The sequence below is a fragment of the Protomyctophum bolini genome (assembly GCF_963924005.1).
Source record: "Protomyctophum bolini genome assembly, chromosome: 8".
Lineage (NCBI taxonomy): Eukaryota > Metazoa > Chordata > Actinopteri > Myctophiformes > Myctophidae > Protomyctophum > Protomyctophum bolini.
In genome coordinates, this window is record NC_137869.1 from 31401833 (window position 1) to 31422798 (window position 20966).

General features: G+C 41.2%; 2 protein-coding genes across 3 annotated transcripts in view; one reads left to right on the forward strand and one right to left on the reverse strand.

The window, feature by feature from the left end:
* Positions 1–2116: 2116 nt before the first annotated feature.
* Positions 2117–18646, forward strand: ncln (nicalin). Of its 2 annotated transcripts, none has more exons than XM_080769480.1 (15): positions 2117–2437; positions 3466–3656; positions 5399–5543; positions 6210–6304; positions 7171–7251; positions 7613–7716; positions 9693–9781; positions 10130–10269; positions 10686–10912; positions 11447–11534; positions 11650–11688; positions 11909–12072; positions 12411–12464; positions 12961–13039; positions 13374–18646. In XM_080769480.1, the coding sequence occupies exons 1-15, from the start codon at positions 2263–2265 to the stop codon at positions 13434–13436; spliced, it is 1734 nt and encodes a 577-aa protein (XP_080625606.1). In that variant the 5' UTR covers positions 2117–2262; the 3' UTR covers positions 13437–18646. The 2 variants fall into 2 exon arrangements, with proteins under 2 accessions (XP_080625606.1, XP_080625607.1); XM_080769481.1 differs by having other exon boundaries at positions 10686–10864.
* The window catches only part of cers1 (ceramide synthase 1), a 55991-nt gene continuing 50055 nt past the window's right edge, over positions 15031–20966 (reverse strand). The window contains exon 7 of the mRNA XM_080769482.1: positions 15031–19877. Coding sequence (XP_080625608.1) covers positions 19835–19877 — 43 coding nt within the window. The 3' untranslated portion in view covers positions 15031–19834. The remainder of the gene's footprint in view (positions 19878–20966) is intronic.

Genomic DNA, 20966 nt, shown 5'->3' on the forward strand with positions numbered 1-20966 from the left:
TTTGACATGAGTGCTGCAGTGCAATGCAAAATCATACAAACAAAACATTTCCTACTAATGTGTTTTCATTTTGCCATTAATATAATCATAATGTTTTCCTGTGTTTTCGAGATAAGTATGTGGCTGTTGAAGAATCTCTTCAACAATAATAAAATAGCAGGCTGTCTGAGAATATCTCCAATTGATAACTATACCCAATAATGCAAAAATCATTACCACGAGTTTGTATGGTCATACCTAATTGGTTTTTCTCCTTTGTTTGCCTCTTGATCTCTCATAGGCCTGGGCAAGGATTACTCACACAACGGAAATAATGACGCCAAGGTCCATTAAGTGGGATGGCAGGACATCATATCAGCATTAATCTGCCACTTAGCTGAGGGGAGAGAGCTGGGGGCAGAGAGAGAGAGAGAGCGAGAGAGAGCGAGAGAGAGAGAGAGAGAGAGATGATTATGATATATATGACATCAGCTATAACCATAGTCTTTCCTCAGATTATGAGCAGCGTTCGAAATGTCTGAGGTGGTAATACTGTCTGTAATGTATTAACAATAGTGGGGTATTATAAAAGGGACACTTCACCCCTTTTGCAACCAGATCTTATTTGAATGATGTTTGGGAGACAAGAAACACTTTCCTATGGATTTTATGTGGGTAATATGTGTTTTTAGATATTTTAGAATTTCAAAGTGGGCCAACCCATAGTGATCCGGGTGGCGGGCCGGTCTGGGCCAAATGTTAAATTAGTTGTCAGTTTCAGTGTAGTTGCCTGTTGGTTGTGTATCATTTATGTTGTTCTGTAATAGTGTTGTATTAAGGGCTTATGAATTTCAAGTATTTGTATGTGCGCTCGAGTATCTGAGCACTGGTTGTGGTGGGCTAGTCTGGGCCAAATTCCATAGCACCTGCCCCTTAAAATGTCACGTCACTGCGGTGAAGTGTACCTTTAATGGATACAACACTAATTTTCTTTTCAACAACTTCAACCTAAAGCAACAATGTTAAAATAAAAATCACACCCATGTGAACTGAGTGGTGCAACTCCATGTGGGGGTCCCCGGTGGGTCCCCACTCCCCAGACAATCCAGACCCACAGGAACGTGCCCAGGGTGCCAGCCAGGGGTGCCAGCCTGGTTCCGGCGAGCTGCCCCGCGTCCGAAACGGTTGATAACAGAGTTACTGTGTGGGTAGCTCTGATCCATATCCTTCTACTGCTTCTACGATTCTGCCCTGCGCAGTACAAGGCTATGGGACTTCCAATTTTAAATCTCAAATCGAAATCAGACCAGCCTCTCCTCTTTGGCGTAAATAAAAAGAACGTTTTTGCTACTCACCAAAACAAAGGCGGGTTGTGTCAATAGAAAGACTACTTTCCTTAGTGGAAGCATTCTGAGCCCCCCACCACACGTATAAACGGTACTTTTTGGCCAAAAAGGGATATTTTTTCACCGGAGGAAAAATATCCTCTATGAGGCAGTTCTCTGGGCAATATCACTAGAGGGCGCAGCGGAGTAACTAAAAAAATTCCGGTGGAAACAAAATCCCTCTTTGCCCAAAACACTAAAGAGTAGAGGCTGGTCTGCATTCATGCGAGCGGCGGAAGTTGATAGTAACATGGACCAGAGCTATGGACCAGAGCTACTGTGTGGGGGAATTAGCAGACATCTCTCTCTCTCTCTCTGTGTTTCTAGCACAACAGCGCCTACTGGTACTCATAGGGACATAGGGATTAAGGACACGTACGTGGACTGTTCCTTGGAGTCAAAAAAAGAATTCTGCCTACTATCTTACCTTTCTTATCCATGGTGTGGTAATATCTGGTCTACAGCTCCATCTGCTGTTGGAAATGCATTGACAGTAAATAGCTGTCACAGATAGCTGTCCCAGATAGCTCCTGAAGGACCATAGATGTGCCATAATTCCATTGTATTCAGTTTAAAATATTTTAAAGGGGTCGTCATTTAACTAAATTAAATAAAAATGAAAGGAAATTAAACAATGCCCTTCATTGAGTACTTGTGCATTGCATGCGTGATAAATAAGCCCGCATGCATAGGAGATCTGTTGCAAGCTGAGGTGACAGTCATACGCCTGATCAAAAGGCGTGTGTCAATTGGTGCGGTTGGTTCCTCTTGCATTAGGGCTGCTGTTAGCAACAGTGGCTAACCTTCTTGTCAGTGCCTTCCTGGTTGTGGAGACAAACCGACAGCAACAAAATATACACATTCTCTCTGATTTTGTCGCGCAAATACAACCGCCAACATGTTTGAGGAGGCGAGCGAGATGTTCGACAACATGTTCAAGACATCGTTTCCGCTCACTTTCATTGTGTTCATCCCCGCGGTGCTGATCCTAGTGTCACCGCTCCCAGCCGAAGCCGCACATGAATTCACCGTGTACCGCATGCAACAGTACGACCTGCAGGGACAGCCGTACGGTGAGTGTCGCTCGCCGACAGATAGCAGATCTCATCTAGATGCTCACAGTGCGTCTCATCGTGAGCTTAAAGATCGGATACTCGTTTGGTGCTGGATAAATCATCGTGGCATGTTATGTGTAGTAACTGTCCCAATGACAGCTCGCAGTGTTAGCGTGGCTAGCCGAGTTAGCTTGGTTAGCCAATGCCTTCTGTCCTCCTGTAGCAGTCAGTCCCTCATGTGTTAGAGTGAGATTTATTTATGGTCAGCAGTGACAGCAACATTATAATTCACTTTATTCTCAGTATATGGGTTATTAAATCTCACATTTTATTTATGAACAAGAATCGATGGGATCTAATGGCAATTCAAAACCCAACTGTAGTGGTGGCTATTTTGGCTATAATAGTCAACAAAACCCACTGATGCACCTAGGGCTTATAGTTGTATAATTTATTCATTTTGGTTTGCATATTACTTAACTTGATCATCCATTAAAGTCCATTGGTACAACAGCTTCTCAGTTCCTTATGGCATGTTCTCTCTGTGCTGTGTGGCTCTCATAACCTGGTAAAAACCGTTTGTCCACCAATGTGCATACTACCAATCACCCAGGCCTACTTATGGTTTCTTTATCAATCAATTAGGCCTGAGGAGGCGTGCCCTTGGTGTCAATCAAATAATTGAATAACCCAATAATCTATCAAAACAGTAAGGATGACTTCTACACCAACCCTCCCCTGCCTATACGTAATGTCATCAAATGGAAGCATAGAATAGAACTCAGTAGCCCCTTTCAGGACCTTGCTAGCCACTCCAACTATCAACTATGTCTAAATTACTACGGCAATAGTGTTGGTTGATCACCAACTGTTACTGTTGAACACGCACACACACACACACACACACACACACACACACACACACACACACACAGCACCACTCAGTTCAGACGGGTCTTCCTAAATAAAAAACGTATAGGCTGCCGAATGATGCTATGACTTTGCAAACAAATGGATGTATTGAACAATATTTCTGTTGTCTCTAGGAACCAGGAATGCCATACTGAACACAGAGGCACGTTCTGTGGACGCGGAGGTGTTAAGTCGCCGCTGTGTTATCATGCGGCTAACAGACTTCTCCTATGAAAAGTACCAGAAAGCCCTGCGCCAGTCAGCAGGAGCTGTGGTCATCATCCTACCCAAGAACATGTCTGCTATGCCTCAGGACATAGTACAGGTATTTACCTCCAGTGGCATCATAAATGACTATCTTGCATACAAAAGTATAGACCATTGCAGAGATTGTGACTTGAAGTATAACTATTGAGTTACCACCAACAGAACAACAACCACTGCTCACATTGGGCTGCACTCAAATTACAGTTGGATTCATGGCGTGTCGCACCAGCCAATTTTGTTCTAGTCACCTTGCGCATTTAAGTAAATCATTAGAATAATAATATAATTTATATAGTGCATTTCATGAACCCAAGGATGCTTTTTACATCAAAACAACCAACAAAACAACAAATGGCTATTTGTCTCCATAATCCTGAGAGAATGGGTGTCTTTTCAAAGCAGTCTTAAAAGAGTCCAATGTTGGAGCATGGCACATCTCCATTGGGAGAGAATTCCACAGGGTGGGGGCTGCCACACTGAAGGCTGTGTCCCCAAAGTGTTGATTGCTTGTTTGGGGCAGAGGTCCAAGTCTGTGGACAGCAGGTTCCGTGACAGAGTAGTTTTTGAGTGGTGCAACCATAGGGTGCAGCCACTCCAATGCCCAGCTATGTCCGTCCCTCCCTATGTATGTATATATGTGGTGACAAAGTGGCGCTGTTGAGCTTCACACTGTGCACAGGTGCATGATGGGAAGCTGAGTTTTTTGCACCACTCACGTCAGACTGGTCTGATTTTAGAGTCTGCCTGAGAGTGAGAGGTACTGTGGAGCCAGGGAACTGTGGAACGTAACAGCAGACCACAGACTGTTGTCAGAGGTTGTACGTGCATTGTTTGTGTGCCTGACGAGGCGCGCTCTTGTGTACAACCACACCCTTGCAATTTGTGTTTTCAAGCGTAAAGTAAGAGCATGAAGGGTCGTCTTAATTGTAAGCGCAAAGTCTGTGGGGAACATAGCGTTACTTACAGCACAGTGAGCACACCCCATAAAAGATCAACAAAATTATCTTAACCCTCCATGTGCAAATTTGGCGCACAACGATGTTTTATCCCGCCCATTCTGGGCAGGAACCCCTTTTGGTGTTTTACCCCTTCAGGACGGGAACCTCTTTTGGGGTTCTTGTTGTATGTACAGTATATTGGCGGCATAACATTTTTGAATTAATATTTTTAGGTCAGTATTAAGGCGTTTTTAGAAACGGAATAGTCCTAAATGGGTTAAAAATCTTGAGTGCAAAGCAGTTGCGAGCAGTATATAACGCCTGTGCAAGTAACCAAGACACAAAAATAAGTGAAATAAGTTGGTTAATAATAATAATACAGCATTTTCTTTTTGGTTTGTGGACCTGCATTGTCAGGAAAACAGCTTTGAGCTTTTCTCTTCTATTATACAGTGATTTATGTACAACTACAAACTGAAATTAAACCAATGATGCTATCTCTTATCAGCTGTGCCCCACTCAAAACAAGAACAGGCAAAACCAGACTTCTAGGGTTCAAAGAGGCAAACGCGAAAAACGCTTGAATGTTTTCATTCCTTTTTATTGGTGTCATCATAAGCCCTTACGGACAAAATAATTCAAAGGAAATAGTTTCAGAGTTCAGAGAGACAATGGAGTCATTGATAGTTAGCACAACATGATTCAAAGGCACCGAAAGACATATTTGTCTCATACTCCATTTTGTATGATTAAATGGTGAACTACTCATTTATTTTCTTCATGTTTATTGAAACAGATTTTCTGTGATAACCATTGTGTACTAGTTGTCAAACCTACGCTCTTCTGTATTGTTCCTTTCTAGCAGTTCATGGAGCTGGAGCCAGAGATGTTGTCCACAGAGACAATTGTTCCTGTCTACTTTGCCATGGAGGATGATGAGCTGCTGTCCATCTACAGCCAGACCCTGACATCGTCCTCCTCCCAGGAATCATCCTCTGCAGCCGAGGGTAAGGACACTTCCATAGATTAGATAGACCTTTATTAATTAAAACCCATTAATACCCGAGGCCCATTCTACAAATGCCTTCTTTTCTGTTCTTGGGGGGCCTTTTCTACCTTTTTATTGATAGAGATAGAGATAGGGGGAGAGAAGTGGGGGAGTGACATGCAGCAAAAGTCGTTGGGATTAGTAGTCGATCCCGCAACACACTGTCAGGCAGCAGCCCAGACGGCTACGCCAGTCTAGGTGCCCAGACGGCTACGCCCGATCTCACACTTTCAAGATATTAAAAAAATGTTAAAGAGCAGATGAACAAGCTATTAGTGTGGCTAAGCATCAGATATACACCGATACTGTGCAGTTGTGTTAACTGCTGAATAGAATACATCAGTTTTAGAGTTCTGTGCTGACTTCTGTCTACTAAGCATAGAGGCGCTCTTGGGGTGGCGATGAGAAGTGAAACCATTTTCATCTGTTTTTATGTAACATAAATTATAGTTGTTATTATTACAGTATATAGAGAACAGCATATTTGTGAGAAATGTATTTACAGTAAGAAGATGTAGAGGGCACTGGCAAATGATAGTCATATCCTATCCTTCCACACCTAACAATGCATTTAAAGCTATTTTACTATTAATTTGTACTGTGTTCTGCTCTGCCTTTCTCATAGTGCTGATTCATACGGCCACAGCCAATGGCTTTCAGATGGTGACCAGCGGAGCTCAGAGCAAAGCCGTCAGTGACTGGGCCATCACCAGCCTGGAGGTGAGAATCCTACCTCCAGGCCATGCAATCTGAAATACCATAACCTTGAGAAAACATTATTACAGTACTTACGGCGTACTTACTTATGTAAGTATTTTGCCAAATATTTTAGAGAGAATAAAATCAACAGAACTACTGAGTTGCCCGCTGACATGTGTGTTGACCTAAGCAGGGTGTTAAACCCAGGGGGAATAAATGGGTTTTTAGTCCTACTGCAGGGGATTAGGAGACAGACAGAGGATTTCCTCTGAGGCCTAGTAGTGGGGGCAGGCGGTTACTCTTAGTTGACTGTAGACCACAACATTGCACAATAACGTTTTTTTTAATAGTCTACATGGTCCCATAATTTTAGGCTTAGTCACTGCTGTAAGCTCTCTATTCTTAACTTAATTTACTGCTTGGTCTCATGTGCCACATGCTTGACTTAGAACAGAGGGCACAGTAATTGAATTAAAATTGAATGTCTGGTGAACCCTAACTAAATTAATTATGTTACAAGTTTTCTAATCAACCCAAAATCTAATTTCTTAATGTATTGCATGGATATGTAAATTAACCACCTCAACAAGAACAAGTACAGTACATGGAGGCAAGGCCTATAGAATATTTTCCACACGTAGATACACATTTGTTTGTACTACAACTGCTTAATAGAAACTGTATTGTTCCTATAAATGGAATTTGGCTGCAAAGACTCAAACTAATCATGTCCTGAGACCTCAATGAAGGAGCTGTATCTTTCTGCAAAGTGCACCATCTGCTGTTGTAGTGAAGTAACAGCGCATTCTTTACTGAGCATTGCAGGATACCAATTAAAAAACATTTTAAATCTTTACAGTCTAATGATGATCTCCTATTTCTCTCAGGGTCGTCTGGCTGGGGTTGGCGGGGAGGACCTGCCCACCATTGTCCTTGTGGCTCACTATGACTCCTTTGGAGTGGCTCCGGTACGTCCTAGTCTAGGAATATTTTATTTTTGTCATATAGTCTGTTTCAGGGTTGTTTTTTCTTAATGCAAAGAATTTGAACGTTGAACTTTATTTCAACTTTGAAGTAGTAATACATTTGTAAAGACAAAAATATATATACATTTAGTTATTATACAAATTATAGTGTTTTTTACTTGAGACTGCAATGATGTGTTTATGACATTTCAGGAAAGCCTTCACACGATTTTAATATAGAATAAAAAATCAATCAATCCCAGTTGAACGAGATCTCGTAGACCTGACCAAAACGTTACTGTAAGGTGGAAGCATGAGGTTAAAATATGAAAGTTGACATCCAGCATAATGTTGTCCTCTCCAGTGGCTTTCCTATGGAGCAGACTCTAATGGCAGTGGAGTGTCCATGTTGCTTGAGCTGGCTCGTCTCTTCTCTAAACTATACACGTATAAGAGAACACATGCTGGGTGAGTAGTAAAACATTTATTCATTTTATTCATTTATTTGTGGTGACTAATAGTCAAGACATCTATATCTACTGTAAAGCCACATCTCTAGTGCCCATTGGCCTCATGGGGGAGATGATCTTTCCCCCCCCCTCTAAAGGTCTCGACAGAGTCCGTTTTGCCTTGCGTATGATAGAAAACACACACAAAACACAAGGTTATTTAGTCCTTACAGACTCCCTGCGTGAGTTACATTGTAGGCTTGCCTCGGTTTATAATGTGCAATCAACTTCATCCACTAGATGGCAGCTATGACATTAGATTGTACAAACTGTACTGACACATGTATATGAGTTTTACATTATATCATAATTGAAGTATATACCACTGCCTGTGCTGGCCAATCTACAAGCTCACACCTTGCAAGCCTGAAACTCGTTTATTACAATTTACAATTTACAATTACAATTTAGGCATTTAGCAGACGCTCTTAATCCAGAGCGATTTACATTAAGCAAGAACAAAAGCATTGGAATACATCACATAAAAGCATTTATCATGAAACATGCGTAAGCTATCTTATTCTAATTGAATTTACCTAGTTTGCGTCTTTTGCTAGTGATGTAATCGATTACCGGTAATCATTTGGCACTAGCTGTGTAAAATTCCATAGGATCTTTCTTTTAATGGCTTTCATATACTCTTTAGGCTACATATAAATATGTTGCGTCCACACGGGGCAGATTAAACAATGCTGAGTCTACCATTCATTGTCAAAGCATGACGGAAAACACGGTTTATTGGTCGCGTCTGTAAACGGCCAAATTGTCACCAAATGGAAGCATAGGATTAGGACAGAGACGATAAATTATACACAACTATTAGAGTATGGAAGCACTCGTTATCAGTAAAGCAACCTCCTGCTGCCTCCTGCATTATGTGCACATTCAAAACAGGTGGTACGCATAAGGCATGGCGCATTGAGTGATAGTCAACGAGCACTTCCAAACTCCAGCACTTAGAAAAAAAATCATCTGCAAGGAATTAGGTCATAAAATGTCTTATGAAACAAACACTTTACAGATTGAAAGAGGATAATTCAAGCTTTCCCTACAGCTGCAATGTTGGTGATTTTGACGTTGTTTAATATAATTGGAGAGGACTTTTCTGTTTGGATGAATGGGTTGTCAATGGGAAGTGTCGCCTAGGTATCACCTTGCTGGCAAGATGGCAGCCATGTGAATATCATCAATTTAGACAATTACTGTACACTAGAGCCCTCTGCTGGATGTGATGTGGAATGCCACTTTAGACTCACTTGAACTGAGAAGTTGCACACTTATCATTACATTACTTATCACATTACTTATTACATTACTTGTCATTACATTGAGGCTTGGACATATTTCTAAAAAGAAGCGAGGGGGTTCTATCACTCACAGTACTGCACATAAAGATGAAGTCTATCTATGCTAGCCTGTAGTAGTTCTGGACATCATCCAAACCCTTTCACAGAGCTTCATTAACTATGCACTCTACTGACAGGAACTGCATTGACTTCCACTTACAGTGGTCAATAATGTGGGATAGATGCTTTTTTGTTTACGTCGTAACCTACTTAGCTGAATGGAAACAGTTCTTTTAACTATTACGAGTGGCAGCTAGTATGTGTGTGTGTGTGTGTGTGTGTACTTTCATTTTGCACTGCAAATTGTCTTGTATCCCAGGACACTAACCTGATTGTGTCCATAATACTACAGATTACTAATTATTATTTGAACCTCAATGATGACTGTGACTGTTGAACGTGACAGCCTATAGATTTGGTGTTTCTATCATTCATCTATTCGTTATGATGTGGAGAGTCCGCCATCCATTTGAGTGAGAATTATTTTGATTATATCATATAGTGATCATCATTCTTGATGTGGAACTGTGGATGAGCCTTTATTATTACTCTACATTTGACTCATAATAATGTGTCTCTGTGTGTTTAGGTTCAACCTGCTGTTCTTTGTGTCTGGAGGAGGGAAGTTCAACTACCAGGGCACCAAACGTTGGCTGGAGGACAACCTGGACCACACAGGTACGGTTTGCGGGTTGTCAGCTGCCTGTTATACATTTGCTCAAACGGAACAGAGATTGAGTGGACAGTTGGACACAGGACAGTGTAAATTCTCAATCACACAGCATGGCATCTATGACCAGGGTGGTTATGGAAATCATCTAGGAACAAATGTACAGGAAGTTTATTATAAGCGCCAACATTTGACCAGTCACACTAATCTTCATATGGTGGCAAACTTAATTGGCATAAATCCCAGCCTCATTGAGCCCTATAGATATTCACGCAGGGCTCCGCTAGTCTTCTCTATACATAAACAATGCCTCATGTCTGCTTTTCACTCATTGTGTCTTTTATCTCCCTCTCCAGACTCCAGCCTGCTCCAGGACAACGTGGCGTTTGTGCTGTGCCTGGACACTCTGGGGAATGATGACACTCTCCACCTCCATGTGTCCAAGCCTCCAAAGGAGGGAAGCCCTCAGCATACCCTGCTCAAGGAGCTGGAGACGGTAGGAGACATGCTCCTCCTCAGAAACAATAGATTATGTTAGACTAGGAACCAGGAGACATGCTGCCTCTCAGAAACCATAGATGGACTATGTTCGATCAATGATTCTCCTTTGCTGAAGCCTCATTTTCGGATTTGATCTAAACGAAAAGCTTCCCTTTTTCAATTGACCAATTGCCATGTATAACATAAGGGCAAATCTGCTGCTGTGTGATATGGTCAATGGGGCACAATCATGTCCCAACTATAGTACACGCTTTTTCTTTTCTTTTTTAATCAATTTTTTATTTATTTTATATATTCTAACAAGACAAACATGTAAATCACCAATGCACATAGGTGGCCCAGGGATAAGGTACACGCATAACTAAACTCCTTTTTATATGTGATTGCTTTCTCCCCTCCCTGTGGTCCCAGGTGGTAGACAGCCATTACCCGGAGGTAAAGTTCTCCATGGTTCACAAGAAGATAAACCTGGCTGATGACACACTGGCCTGGGAGCATGAGCGATTCGGGATCCGCCGGCTGCCGGCCTTCACTCTCTCTCACCTGCCCTCACACCGCCTGGCTCAGCGCTCCAGCATCATGGACGTGCGGTCAGTGTCCCTCTCCTCTCGCCACGGAGCGGGAGAGCCCCCTGCTGGGTGGGTTCATTACTGCAAGTTTCGGAATCGCCGACAAACAACAAAAAATAACACGTGTCCATCATAATCACCATTATCATCTTGTTGTTCATTGTCGTGGCTTGTTGTAGTTGGTCGTCATAGCTTCGTCCAGTTCGTCCAACCTTTGGCCTCCCCACCTATCCCAACCCTGTCTTGCAGCACCATCCAAATCAATCCCCTTTGTACACTTGGACAAGCTGCTGTCATAGCTGTCTGTCTGTGAGTGTTTTGGTGAACCATTTATCTGTTTGTTAATGTGACATGGAACCTAATACGTCAGGCTATTTAATGGTTGTTCAGTATTGTTTTCCCTGGCAGGCTTTGTGTGTTTTTAGGCTGCCAATTTCACCGACTTATTTGAAGGTCAGGTTTATTTAAATATGGAAGCTCATTAATCATTCTCTCTTCCGGTTCTGACCGTGCTGGCTTAGTTTCTGACTGCCTTCTATTCTGTTGAGTTGTTTGTCCACAGGTCTAACGCTATGTATGTCCTTCTGGTCTTTGTGTTTGCAGGCCTCATGTTGACTTGAAGAAGCTGAGCAGGAACACAAAAGTGGTTGCAGAAGCCCTGGCTAGAGTCATCTACAACCTCACTGAAAAGGTACAATATCTCTGAAATAAAATCTATTTCAGTTCCTTGCATATATAATGAATTCCTAAATTCCGTGTATACCTAATCTGTGTGAATTACTCTTGTGTTCTGCCTGTCTGCACAGGGTGCCCCAAAGGATCTGCAGATCTTCACTGAACAAATGGTAAGCTTCTAAACTCTTTCAGGCACACGTCTGGCTCTGGCAGTGTCCTTGTTGAGATTTGTTGCTAGCTATAGTTGAGGCATGGCTTTCTGTTGATCACCCACTCACATGTGGCTAATACTGGAAATTCTCTCTCTTCCGGTGTGGACTATTCTATGTACCTCATACTAATGTTTGACTGTTCTGTCTGTGTCTTACTTGGTGTGCATGATCACTGTAGCAAGTACAAGAGGAACAGCTATCATCAGTGGTGGACTGGCTGACTGCCCAGCCCAGAGCTGCCCAACTAGTGGACAAGGACAGCAGTGTGGTGTCCACCCTCGAGTATCATCTAGGACGCTACCTCAAGGACGTCAAAAGGCACTATGTCAAAGCTGACAAAAGGTAAAGTGGGGCAGGGCTTTCGTCGGTGGCTAAAACAGACGTACGCACTTTTTTTTTAAACATAATGGTTACCAACACTGATATCCTTACAGAGTAGAAGTTTGATGATGTGAAATCGTTTGACATTGTGAGTCGTCATTTCTTCACAGTCTGTGACTCGCTTTGTTTTACGCAATGTAAAACAAAAAGGTGATCCTAAAACATAGACAAGGGAAACAAGTTTATGTTTGTCTACCTCATAGGCTAGTAGAAATCAGCTCAACGTTTAAGTAAGAGGTTTAAGGTGCGTGTTCGACCACTCCAGATCGCTCTAACAGATGCTTCCTTTCTCTCCTCAGGGACCCAGAGTTTGTCTTCTACGACCAGCTCAAACAGACTATGAATGCTTATAGGTAAGGGATAATGGGCCTGGCCTGCATTTCCTTGGATGTTGGGTGAAATACATGTCCAAAGATGTTACTTTTCAGGATTCAAATTCAAAAGTGGCAAAAAAATTGATGTACAAGCTCAAAATGCGGTGCAATGCATTTTGAGCTAGTATATCGGCTGTTTTTGCTACTTTTGTGTGACGCTAGTATGACGTAGGGCATTCATTTATTTAAAAAATCACACTTGTGTGAAGTGAGAGGCTCCCACTGTGGCTGCCACATGATTGCAGATTCACTGCCACTATATACGCTACGAGACTAACATTTAAAGTCCATAGACTTGGCTTCCATCCATATGACATAATTTCAAAAGCCATGTATTGGAGGGGAAATGTAGAAATGTAGGAGGTACAAGATTTCTGTCCGACAGCAACGATTCATATCTTCTGAGAGACATCGCTCCTCTGAGCTTTAGTTTGTTTACCCGATGTGTTTTTCTTTTTGATCTTCCCCACATCAGAGTGAAGCCTGCCATCTTTGACCTCCTGCTTGCTGTCTGTATTGCAGCCTACTTAGGAGTGCAGTATGTGGCCATTCAGGTGGGTCAAGTTCAAGTGTTCCGTTTGAGCATTTGATAGGTTTAATATTCTCTGTTGATTCTGTCACAGGTTTCACCGTCATCAATATAGGAGAGAGAGAGAGAGAGAGAGAGAGAGAGAGAGAGAGATATACTAAATGATTCATTAGAAATTGAAGATGTAAACTACTCTGTTGTTAACAGTGGCCGGTGGTAGTTCCTAGTTTTGCCGGTAACTAGATGGATGCATTCAGAGTGCTATAATGGGAGATATCAGTCATATACCGGTGTATGTATAATTAATAATTGGTACTCCTTAGTTGATTAATTGGTAATGTTGCCTCTGTCTATTCCAGAACTTTGGTGTCTTCTACAGTATTGTCCGCAGAATCACCCAGCCCAAGACAAAGACTCACTAAGCTCCACCCATTTCCTCTTCTCATCTAGACTTCATCCCTTTTCTTCAAGTCATCAACAAACACTAGCCAATAAGAACACAAGGGCTGGACAAAGCAGCTCTATTTGTGAAGTTTTCCATACAACTAATGCCCCCCTTTCCCCGCCTCAACCCGAAGAAAACTGATGTCAGATCCTTTCTTGCTGCCAACTTTTAGTGGTCTCAGTGGCCAAAATAGTTGGGATTTGTTCCTATGTCTTCTGTCCCCATGAACAGACATTTCACCGGTCATTATTCATCACAAATCCAACCTGTAGCCTGCCTGTTATTTTATTTGTGTCCAATCTAATCTGTGGATCATTGAGTAGAGGGTGGATCTAAGCCAGACCAGTTGTTCTCAAACCTTTTAATTTCAATGACACCCCCCCCCCCCCCCACCCCACCCCATAACTCTCACATTGAAGACCTGTAAGGGTCAAATTGGAACCCTTAGGGTCCCTGGACCCCACTTTGAGAACCACTGGTCTAAGCCCTGGGGGTGGATGTTTGTTTTTTTTTTTTTTTGTCAGAGCTTTTTTGGCGTTCCATGTAGCTAACCAAGTGGCTGCCTGAAACCTACAGTATCCAAAGCTCTGGGATCTACACTGTTTAAAGTAGGTTGTGAGGGCTAAACCATTACTGTACCCACTGATCACTCTGCCTTCCTCTCAAAGTGTTTATTCTGCCAAACTAATGTGGAGGTGTCTGTTGTCTTCAAAGGCAGCTAGGAGGAAGACTTGACTGTACAGGAATTACTCTGAAAGGAATAAATATGTGTGTTTATATACATGGTATATTAGAGTTCTATTAGCCAGCCCGGTTGACTTAAAAATGTCCTCTAACCGAAGAATTGTTTACGTGAAGGATGGCTTATCTAAAATTAAATGTGAAATACAATACTGTATATGCCATTGCCTTTTTAGTGAAAATTAGCAAGACCTGAAACAATGTCTTGCTGCTCTATCTGTGAATCCACCTTGTATTCATTCAGTACAATTAGAGATGCACGATAGTCTGCCCATTTCTGTCTCTTTTAAGATCAGCTGTTGGTGGGGATGGGGGGCTTACCATCTACATTCACCAGCTAAACTAAAATTTAAAATAAAAAAAAATCGACAAAGAGTTAAATAAAAATATAATTTATATATCGGCAATGATGCTGCAAATAATCGGATATCGGCCATAATTTCAATATCGTGCATCTCTTAGTACGACGATTACAGTAAAATAGGTCAAGGGAGGGTATAAATACTTGCTGCCATAAATGCAGTTGTAAATTGTGGTTGTGGTCACAAAGTTGGTCTACTTAATTACCCACTTTGACAGGTAACAAATCACCTTATGGAGAACCTGCTTCATAACAATCTTGGTGACTTGTAAAATATTGAAAGTTGAAGTGAATTTAGCAAATTACCAGCCACTGGCATGCAGACAAAAAAGCAAATGTCCTGCCCTACAAATGTATCTAACATTGATTGTTTAGTCTGCCTTCTTTTTTTTGGGTCACTTCTCTTTACTGTTGCCATGTGTGTGACATTTTGTCTCGTTTTTAATTGTTCAGGTTTTTTGGGGGGGGGGGGGGGGGGGGAAGTGAATTCACAGATTTCTTGTTGAAATCCACTATCTGCAATCTCACAGTAATCTTATGGAAGCAAAGGTGTATTCCACAATTGTCTGCATGTGTGTGAAACACATGACAGTGCCACATCAGACATCATGTTACAGAATGAACTCTTATATCAATAGACCTTCAGAAAGTGCTGTCTGCTGTGATGAATGTGACCCTTGTTTTTAGCAACACCTTCAGTCAAGTCTACGTTGCAGTATACACTAGTACAGTATACGATAAATTACATCAGCCATGATGCACAATTGTTTTTGGTTTAAAAACAACAAAAACATACCATTATGGCACATTTCATTGGTAGAAGTCATCGCTATTCTGGTCAGGTCTTGAAGAATATTCTGAAAGAAATAGAGCTTTTGGATCAGCTATTTTCAGTTTAAAGATTTGGCATAGGAGGAAGTATTGACCCCACCCAGATCAACAGGTTATGTAAGTTATAGTGGTTTAAGGAATTGGTGTTGATGGAAGAGTGTGCCGGTACAGCATGTATACTGCAATGTATGCCTTGATCAAGACTTTGCCCTGCCTTTTGTGAAGAGCGAGTGATGTTTGTTTTCTGTGCGTATTCCATATATTGCAGCATGACTGACGTCCCTCTCTACAACAATGGAAACTGAAAAGAATTGGTTAATTTAATTGTGGTAAATATCTATTAATTTATTGAAGCAGACGATGCTTATCTGTGCACTGACTGAATTGAATCTTAGACATGCGTTGTCTGTCTTAGCAGTTTTACCACCACATCCTTGCATTGGAAATTACATCAGTTATAACAAAATAAATGTATTTGTTAAAAGAAATCTGCAACACCCATTCCTTTTTCCTTAATTTGAAATGTTTATTTTATGGGGGGAAATTATACAATAACACTGGTTCAATGGAGTTATTAAAATTATTATAAAAGAGTAAGTACCTGTCTTATCAAGTGCTCAGATTCACAATCTGGTCAAATTTAAACTATGAGGGAGGAGGGAGGGGGCTGATGATAGACCTTACAGTGTAGTCTTATCATTGGTCCAAATAAAACATGAATTCTGAAAATACACTTTGAACAGAGATTGACATACATCATGATTTGTCCCCTCAAAGAAAGTCATAACAATTCCCACAGATTCTCTAGACGTTACTACTTCTTTAGCCTAATAATGAACAATAAAAATAATAGTAATAAATTACAGTGCAATTTGTAAGAAATACCTGTGGAGCAACTGCCCCTCATATTCACTACAACCTCTTCCTCATAACCAGGTCCCAGAAACACATAGGTTTGTGAATTAAGTTGGCACATTCTAGAAGCATTAATACATCACCCAAACTCAACATGTAAATGCATTGTCATCATAATGAGCTTCATCTGCCAAATGTTTCCCAAGTAGCATCTACCCTAGCTAACCCAGGATGAACTGAAGCTTAAGCCAACGTCGTATTGAATGCTTAAGAAAGACATGCCAAATCTGGACTGAAAGGATACTAGGCGGATAAATCGTTAATATTTGTCCCTTTATAACAAATTGTATTTATTTTATTTTTTTCCAAGGGGGGGCATAAGTGGTTTTCTCCTTGATTCACATTGTCGGTCATAGTGCTGTCTGTAGACAGAGGGAGCTGGGCAGAGGTGGACGGAAAGAACACTTATAAGCCTTTTGTAGACAGTACAGCGGAAAATTCACTAGGCCACGGTGAACCCCAGGAACCAGTTCTAGCTAAACAGAGATCATAGTTGTGGGTTTACAGCAAACTCTGCTCCCCGTTGGAATTACCAGTTAACAACTAATATAGGTCAAAACATTGATAAACTAGCTTCACAGGAGATACAGTATATCTCTTCAGGGTGGAGGTAGAGGAGATGAACTGAACAGGCAGGTCACCCACATCAGAATGACATGCAGCAAAAGTTGGCTTTCCTCCACCTAGAGGTTTAAATCAGAAAGCAATGGCTCTGAAAAAAGCTATTTGATGCCTTTGGATGATATAGAATCTGTCTAAATAAATTATAGAACATTAATAAAACATAGCATGATGTGGCACTACAGCACACACATAACATATGCATACTGTAGGCTGTAGGGTCTACAGTACCCCAGATAACCTGAACATTAACTTCTTCTTATCAAGTAACATGGAATGCAATGAAAAGGGGGAACAGGTTCAGGACTAAACCCAGACAACTGTGATCTATAAAAACAACCCTATCGTCTCCACCCACTCCTACACAGCAGAACAAAAGGGACACACATACGACTGGAATACAAACAGTGTTCTCAGAGGGAAAACAGCAGCAATTCCAAAACTCATCAACAAAGATGAAACGTAGGATCAGCAGCGATGATGAATGTAAATGTTATAAATCCCCCAGACCACTAACATGTTACAGAGCTCTCCGAGCCAGTTAGCGGGCCTTGAGGGGATGTGGAAGACGAGGCCATGTACTGGACAGTTTGGGACGTATCATCTGCTGAACAATAACAAGACATCTGTGGCCTACTCCAGCAGAACAAGCATGCCGTTCATCAAAACAAGAAGTTGAATTTGATCGAGAAGGTAGAGGACGGATACAACCCTTATTCATATTTCATGGTTTTCAGTAAAGGGGCCTCCTGCAGAGCTGCAGCATATGCCTACATATACTGTACATTCACTCAAATACAGAAACCATGCCTCACAGGGTTCGATTAAAAAGAAAGAAAACAGAGGAGAGGGACATTTTCTTAACCATTTAGGGTAAGTTTTTTTTTTTGCGGAAATCCGCCAATGGCAACAAACCACTCCATTGAAAAGCAATTCGGCACTGCACCCTTCAGCCCTATATTATTCACACAATTAGTGAAAATAGCCGATCTAGAAGCTCACACAACGCATCGTGGCGCATTGGGAGCTTGCAGATCATTTCACTAGTGAATAATAATCACAATTTGTCCAAAATAGGGACGGCAGGGACATTGTGTTTAGCATTATATTTTGAATTAAATTGTTAAATTGTTATATTATCAAACATAAATATCAAATATCAGACAGTCTACATTTCCAAAAAGGAAATGCATATATTTAATTGAGTCTGACCAGAAGCAGGGATAAAAACCTGTCCCCAGAGATAAACATGGATGACCAGAGGGGGGTATCAAAAGCAGAGGTGTGGATGTCCCCCATTCCCCCAGCAAATCCAACCCTGCAGGTCCAATTTTGGAAATGTGCGCGCACGGCACGCACACATACTGTATGTCCAGTTATCGCTGCAGCTTCAGGTGAGTTCACTTTCAAGATAAGTTATGCACATTGATAAAGAGGTTACGATTACATTGATAGTAGTTTTTCTTCTTTGTCATTTGTTTTTAAAACAACTTCATAGCGTATTTCCAAAACCATTCCAATGCCATGCATTCCACAATACCATAATGTGTGCATAATTATGTCATTTTTTCTTTTCTTTTTTTTTTTAAAGTCATACTTCATTGGTTTTTTTTTTATCAACTCTATATAAATTCAGGGCCATTGTTAAAGTTTTACTGTGAACCTGACTGCCACTACCCACAAATTGTTTTTGGATATTATTCACATTCATCTAAAAATAAATAAAAGAAGAAATCATGAGGATGATACCAAAACCCAATCAATCAATCAATCAAACTGTCATCATTAAACCAGCAATCAGCTTGTATGCCTTCATATAAGAGCTTCAACAGATGTCATACAAGACACAAAAAAACATAAAATGTTAAATTGCAGTAAAAGTTAATATTTCCAACACATATTCATTCCATTGCCTATTCCATCACAAGAGAGAAGAAAAACAAAACAAAAACATATTTGAAAAAGAAAGAAAAAAACTGCTGAAATTAAACAAAATGTGAAATGTTTCCCATGAAATGACCAGCATGTCCTTCACATTACAAAAGACTTTCTGTCAGCGCTCAGAGCACAGAGACACCCTCCCACCCCACGGACACAGTGGGGGGTCGCTTTGTGGTTCACAGACATCGACCTGTGCGATGATATGGAAAATCAATACGAGTTGAGTTGGTCAAACGACACCAGAGAGCGAGAGACCACAGCGGAGCCATTTTTGAACGATGCACGGCGCAACACCTTCCCTTTTCTTTACGGCCGGATCTTCAACCTCACATCTGGAGTCAAAGAGGATGATTGAAAGCAAACAAAATAAAAAAAATATATATTGCGTGGTCGGTGTTGCACAAACACTGGTGGTCAATCAATCCTGTGGAGTCAGTCATGACAGACAGAGAGAACTTTGAACATTGCTCGGCCCTCCAGCATGGGGTCATTATCGGTACTGTAGGTATAGACTGGATGAGCACTTTAACCCCTGTACGTGTTGTCCAGGGCCATGCCGATGATGATGATTATGATGATGATTATGACCGCAGAGTATCTACACACCCGGCAGAACTGTATATGACTCTGGGTTTGCACGTGACCAACGCCCCTCTCTGTCGTGCCTCTATGTGATCTACCAGATGTGATGATGCTAACAATAAGACTGTAAGGTCACCTGAAATAACATTCACAGTGCTAAAAAAAAAAGAAAAGAGAACACAATCAAAACCAACATGATGACAGAAAAGCAATCAAACCGAACGAAACAAAACTAAAAAGATTGCGTCCTAAATTATTTTTTCGTCCTTTTTCTGTTTCATGGAGCTCTGCTCTCAGCCAGGTTTGAGCGCAAGCCACACCAGATGAGCCTCCTCTTGCTTGTATTTGTACTCAAGTGCCAGGTGGTGGCGATGGGGAGGTCATTATAGATGTTTCTCCTTGGAGAGGCCATTCTGCACATGCTTCCTGCAGCAGGGAGAGAAGAGGGGAAACCGGAATGAGTGTGAATGAGGGAACAGAACAGGGGAACAGAGGAAAGCCAAAAAAGAGGATTAGAATGAATCAATAGTGTCGCAGTCCCGCCCACTGCGAGGGCACCGGAAGAGAATTTCCCATAAATGTTTTCATAGATGTTTCAAAAAGTATTTATTTAAAGACCTTTAAGCCTCGGACAAAGCCAACTCGGCTCCTGACAAATCATGACAATAAACACATAATTAGAACAAATAAAACACTTTTTTAGAGTCTTTCTAATTATTTGTTATTAAAGTCTTTAAATAAATACTTTCTGAAATGTCTAAGGAAAAATGAATGGGAATTCTCTTGTGGTGCCCTCGTCGTTCTGAAAGGGGGCGGGACTGCGACACGCGTAGAAAGTCATTGGAAAGCAACAAGGGTGAGCAAGGGAGTGACAGAGCAAAGCACATGAAGAATTCATGAGGATTGATCCTATAGTCCCGTTTCTAATCACACTTTTTTATAAATGATTTTAGCAGTGGAGTTACAAATAGTGCATTACATCTTTACACAGACAACATCATCTATTCAGTCTCAAAACCAAATGCCACCCAAACAATCTATAACATAACTAGAGAGGGGACTCCTATTGAAAGAGTCTCAAACTATAAATATCTGGGCATATGGATAGACGACAAACTATCATTTAAAATCCACATTTCTCAACTCATCACAAAACTAAAACCAAAACTAGCATTCCTCTATAGAAACAAAGCTTGCTTTAATTCAAACAATAGGAAGCAGTTGATTCAAAGCACAATCTTATCAGTTATCGACTATGACGATATTAGATAAATGCAGCTCCGTCGTCACTAAAACCACTCGACACAATCTACCACTCTGCCCTCTGGAGAGCTTGCTCTCAACTGAATAAATAAAGGTTAAAGAAAAAGAAAAGACTTGCAATAATCTATGTAACACAAGGAAATGACAGCCACTCACAACATTACCCAAGTAGGACGTCACTTCATTACAGCAAAGTATTACTGTTTACATTAAGCGCAAAACAAATGTTGTCGTATGCTTGGAATCTATTAT

Bases quoted from the DNA above. Each gene is read 5' to 3' on its own strand.
- ncln (XM_080769480.1), top strand. From the start codon at position 2,263: ATGTTTGAGGAGGCGAGCGAGATGTTCGACAACATGTTCAAGACATCG. The intron at 5,544-6,209 runs GTAAGGACACTT...CCTTTCTCATAG, and splicing joins ATCATCCTCTGCAGCCGAGG to TGCTGATTCATACGGCCACA. The intron at 6,305-7,170 runs GTGAGAATCCTA...TATTTCTCTCAG, and splicing joins GGGCCATCACCAGCCTGGAG to GGTCGTCTGGCTGGGGTTGG.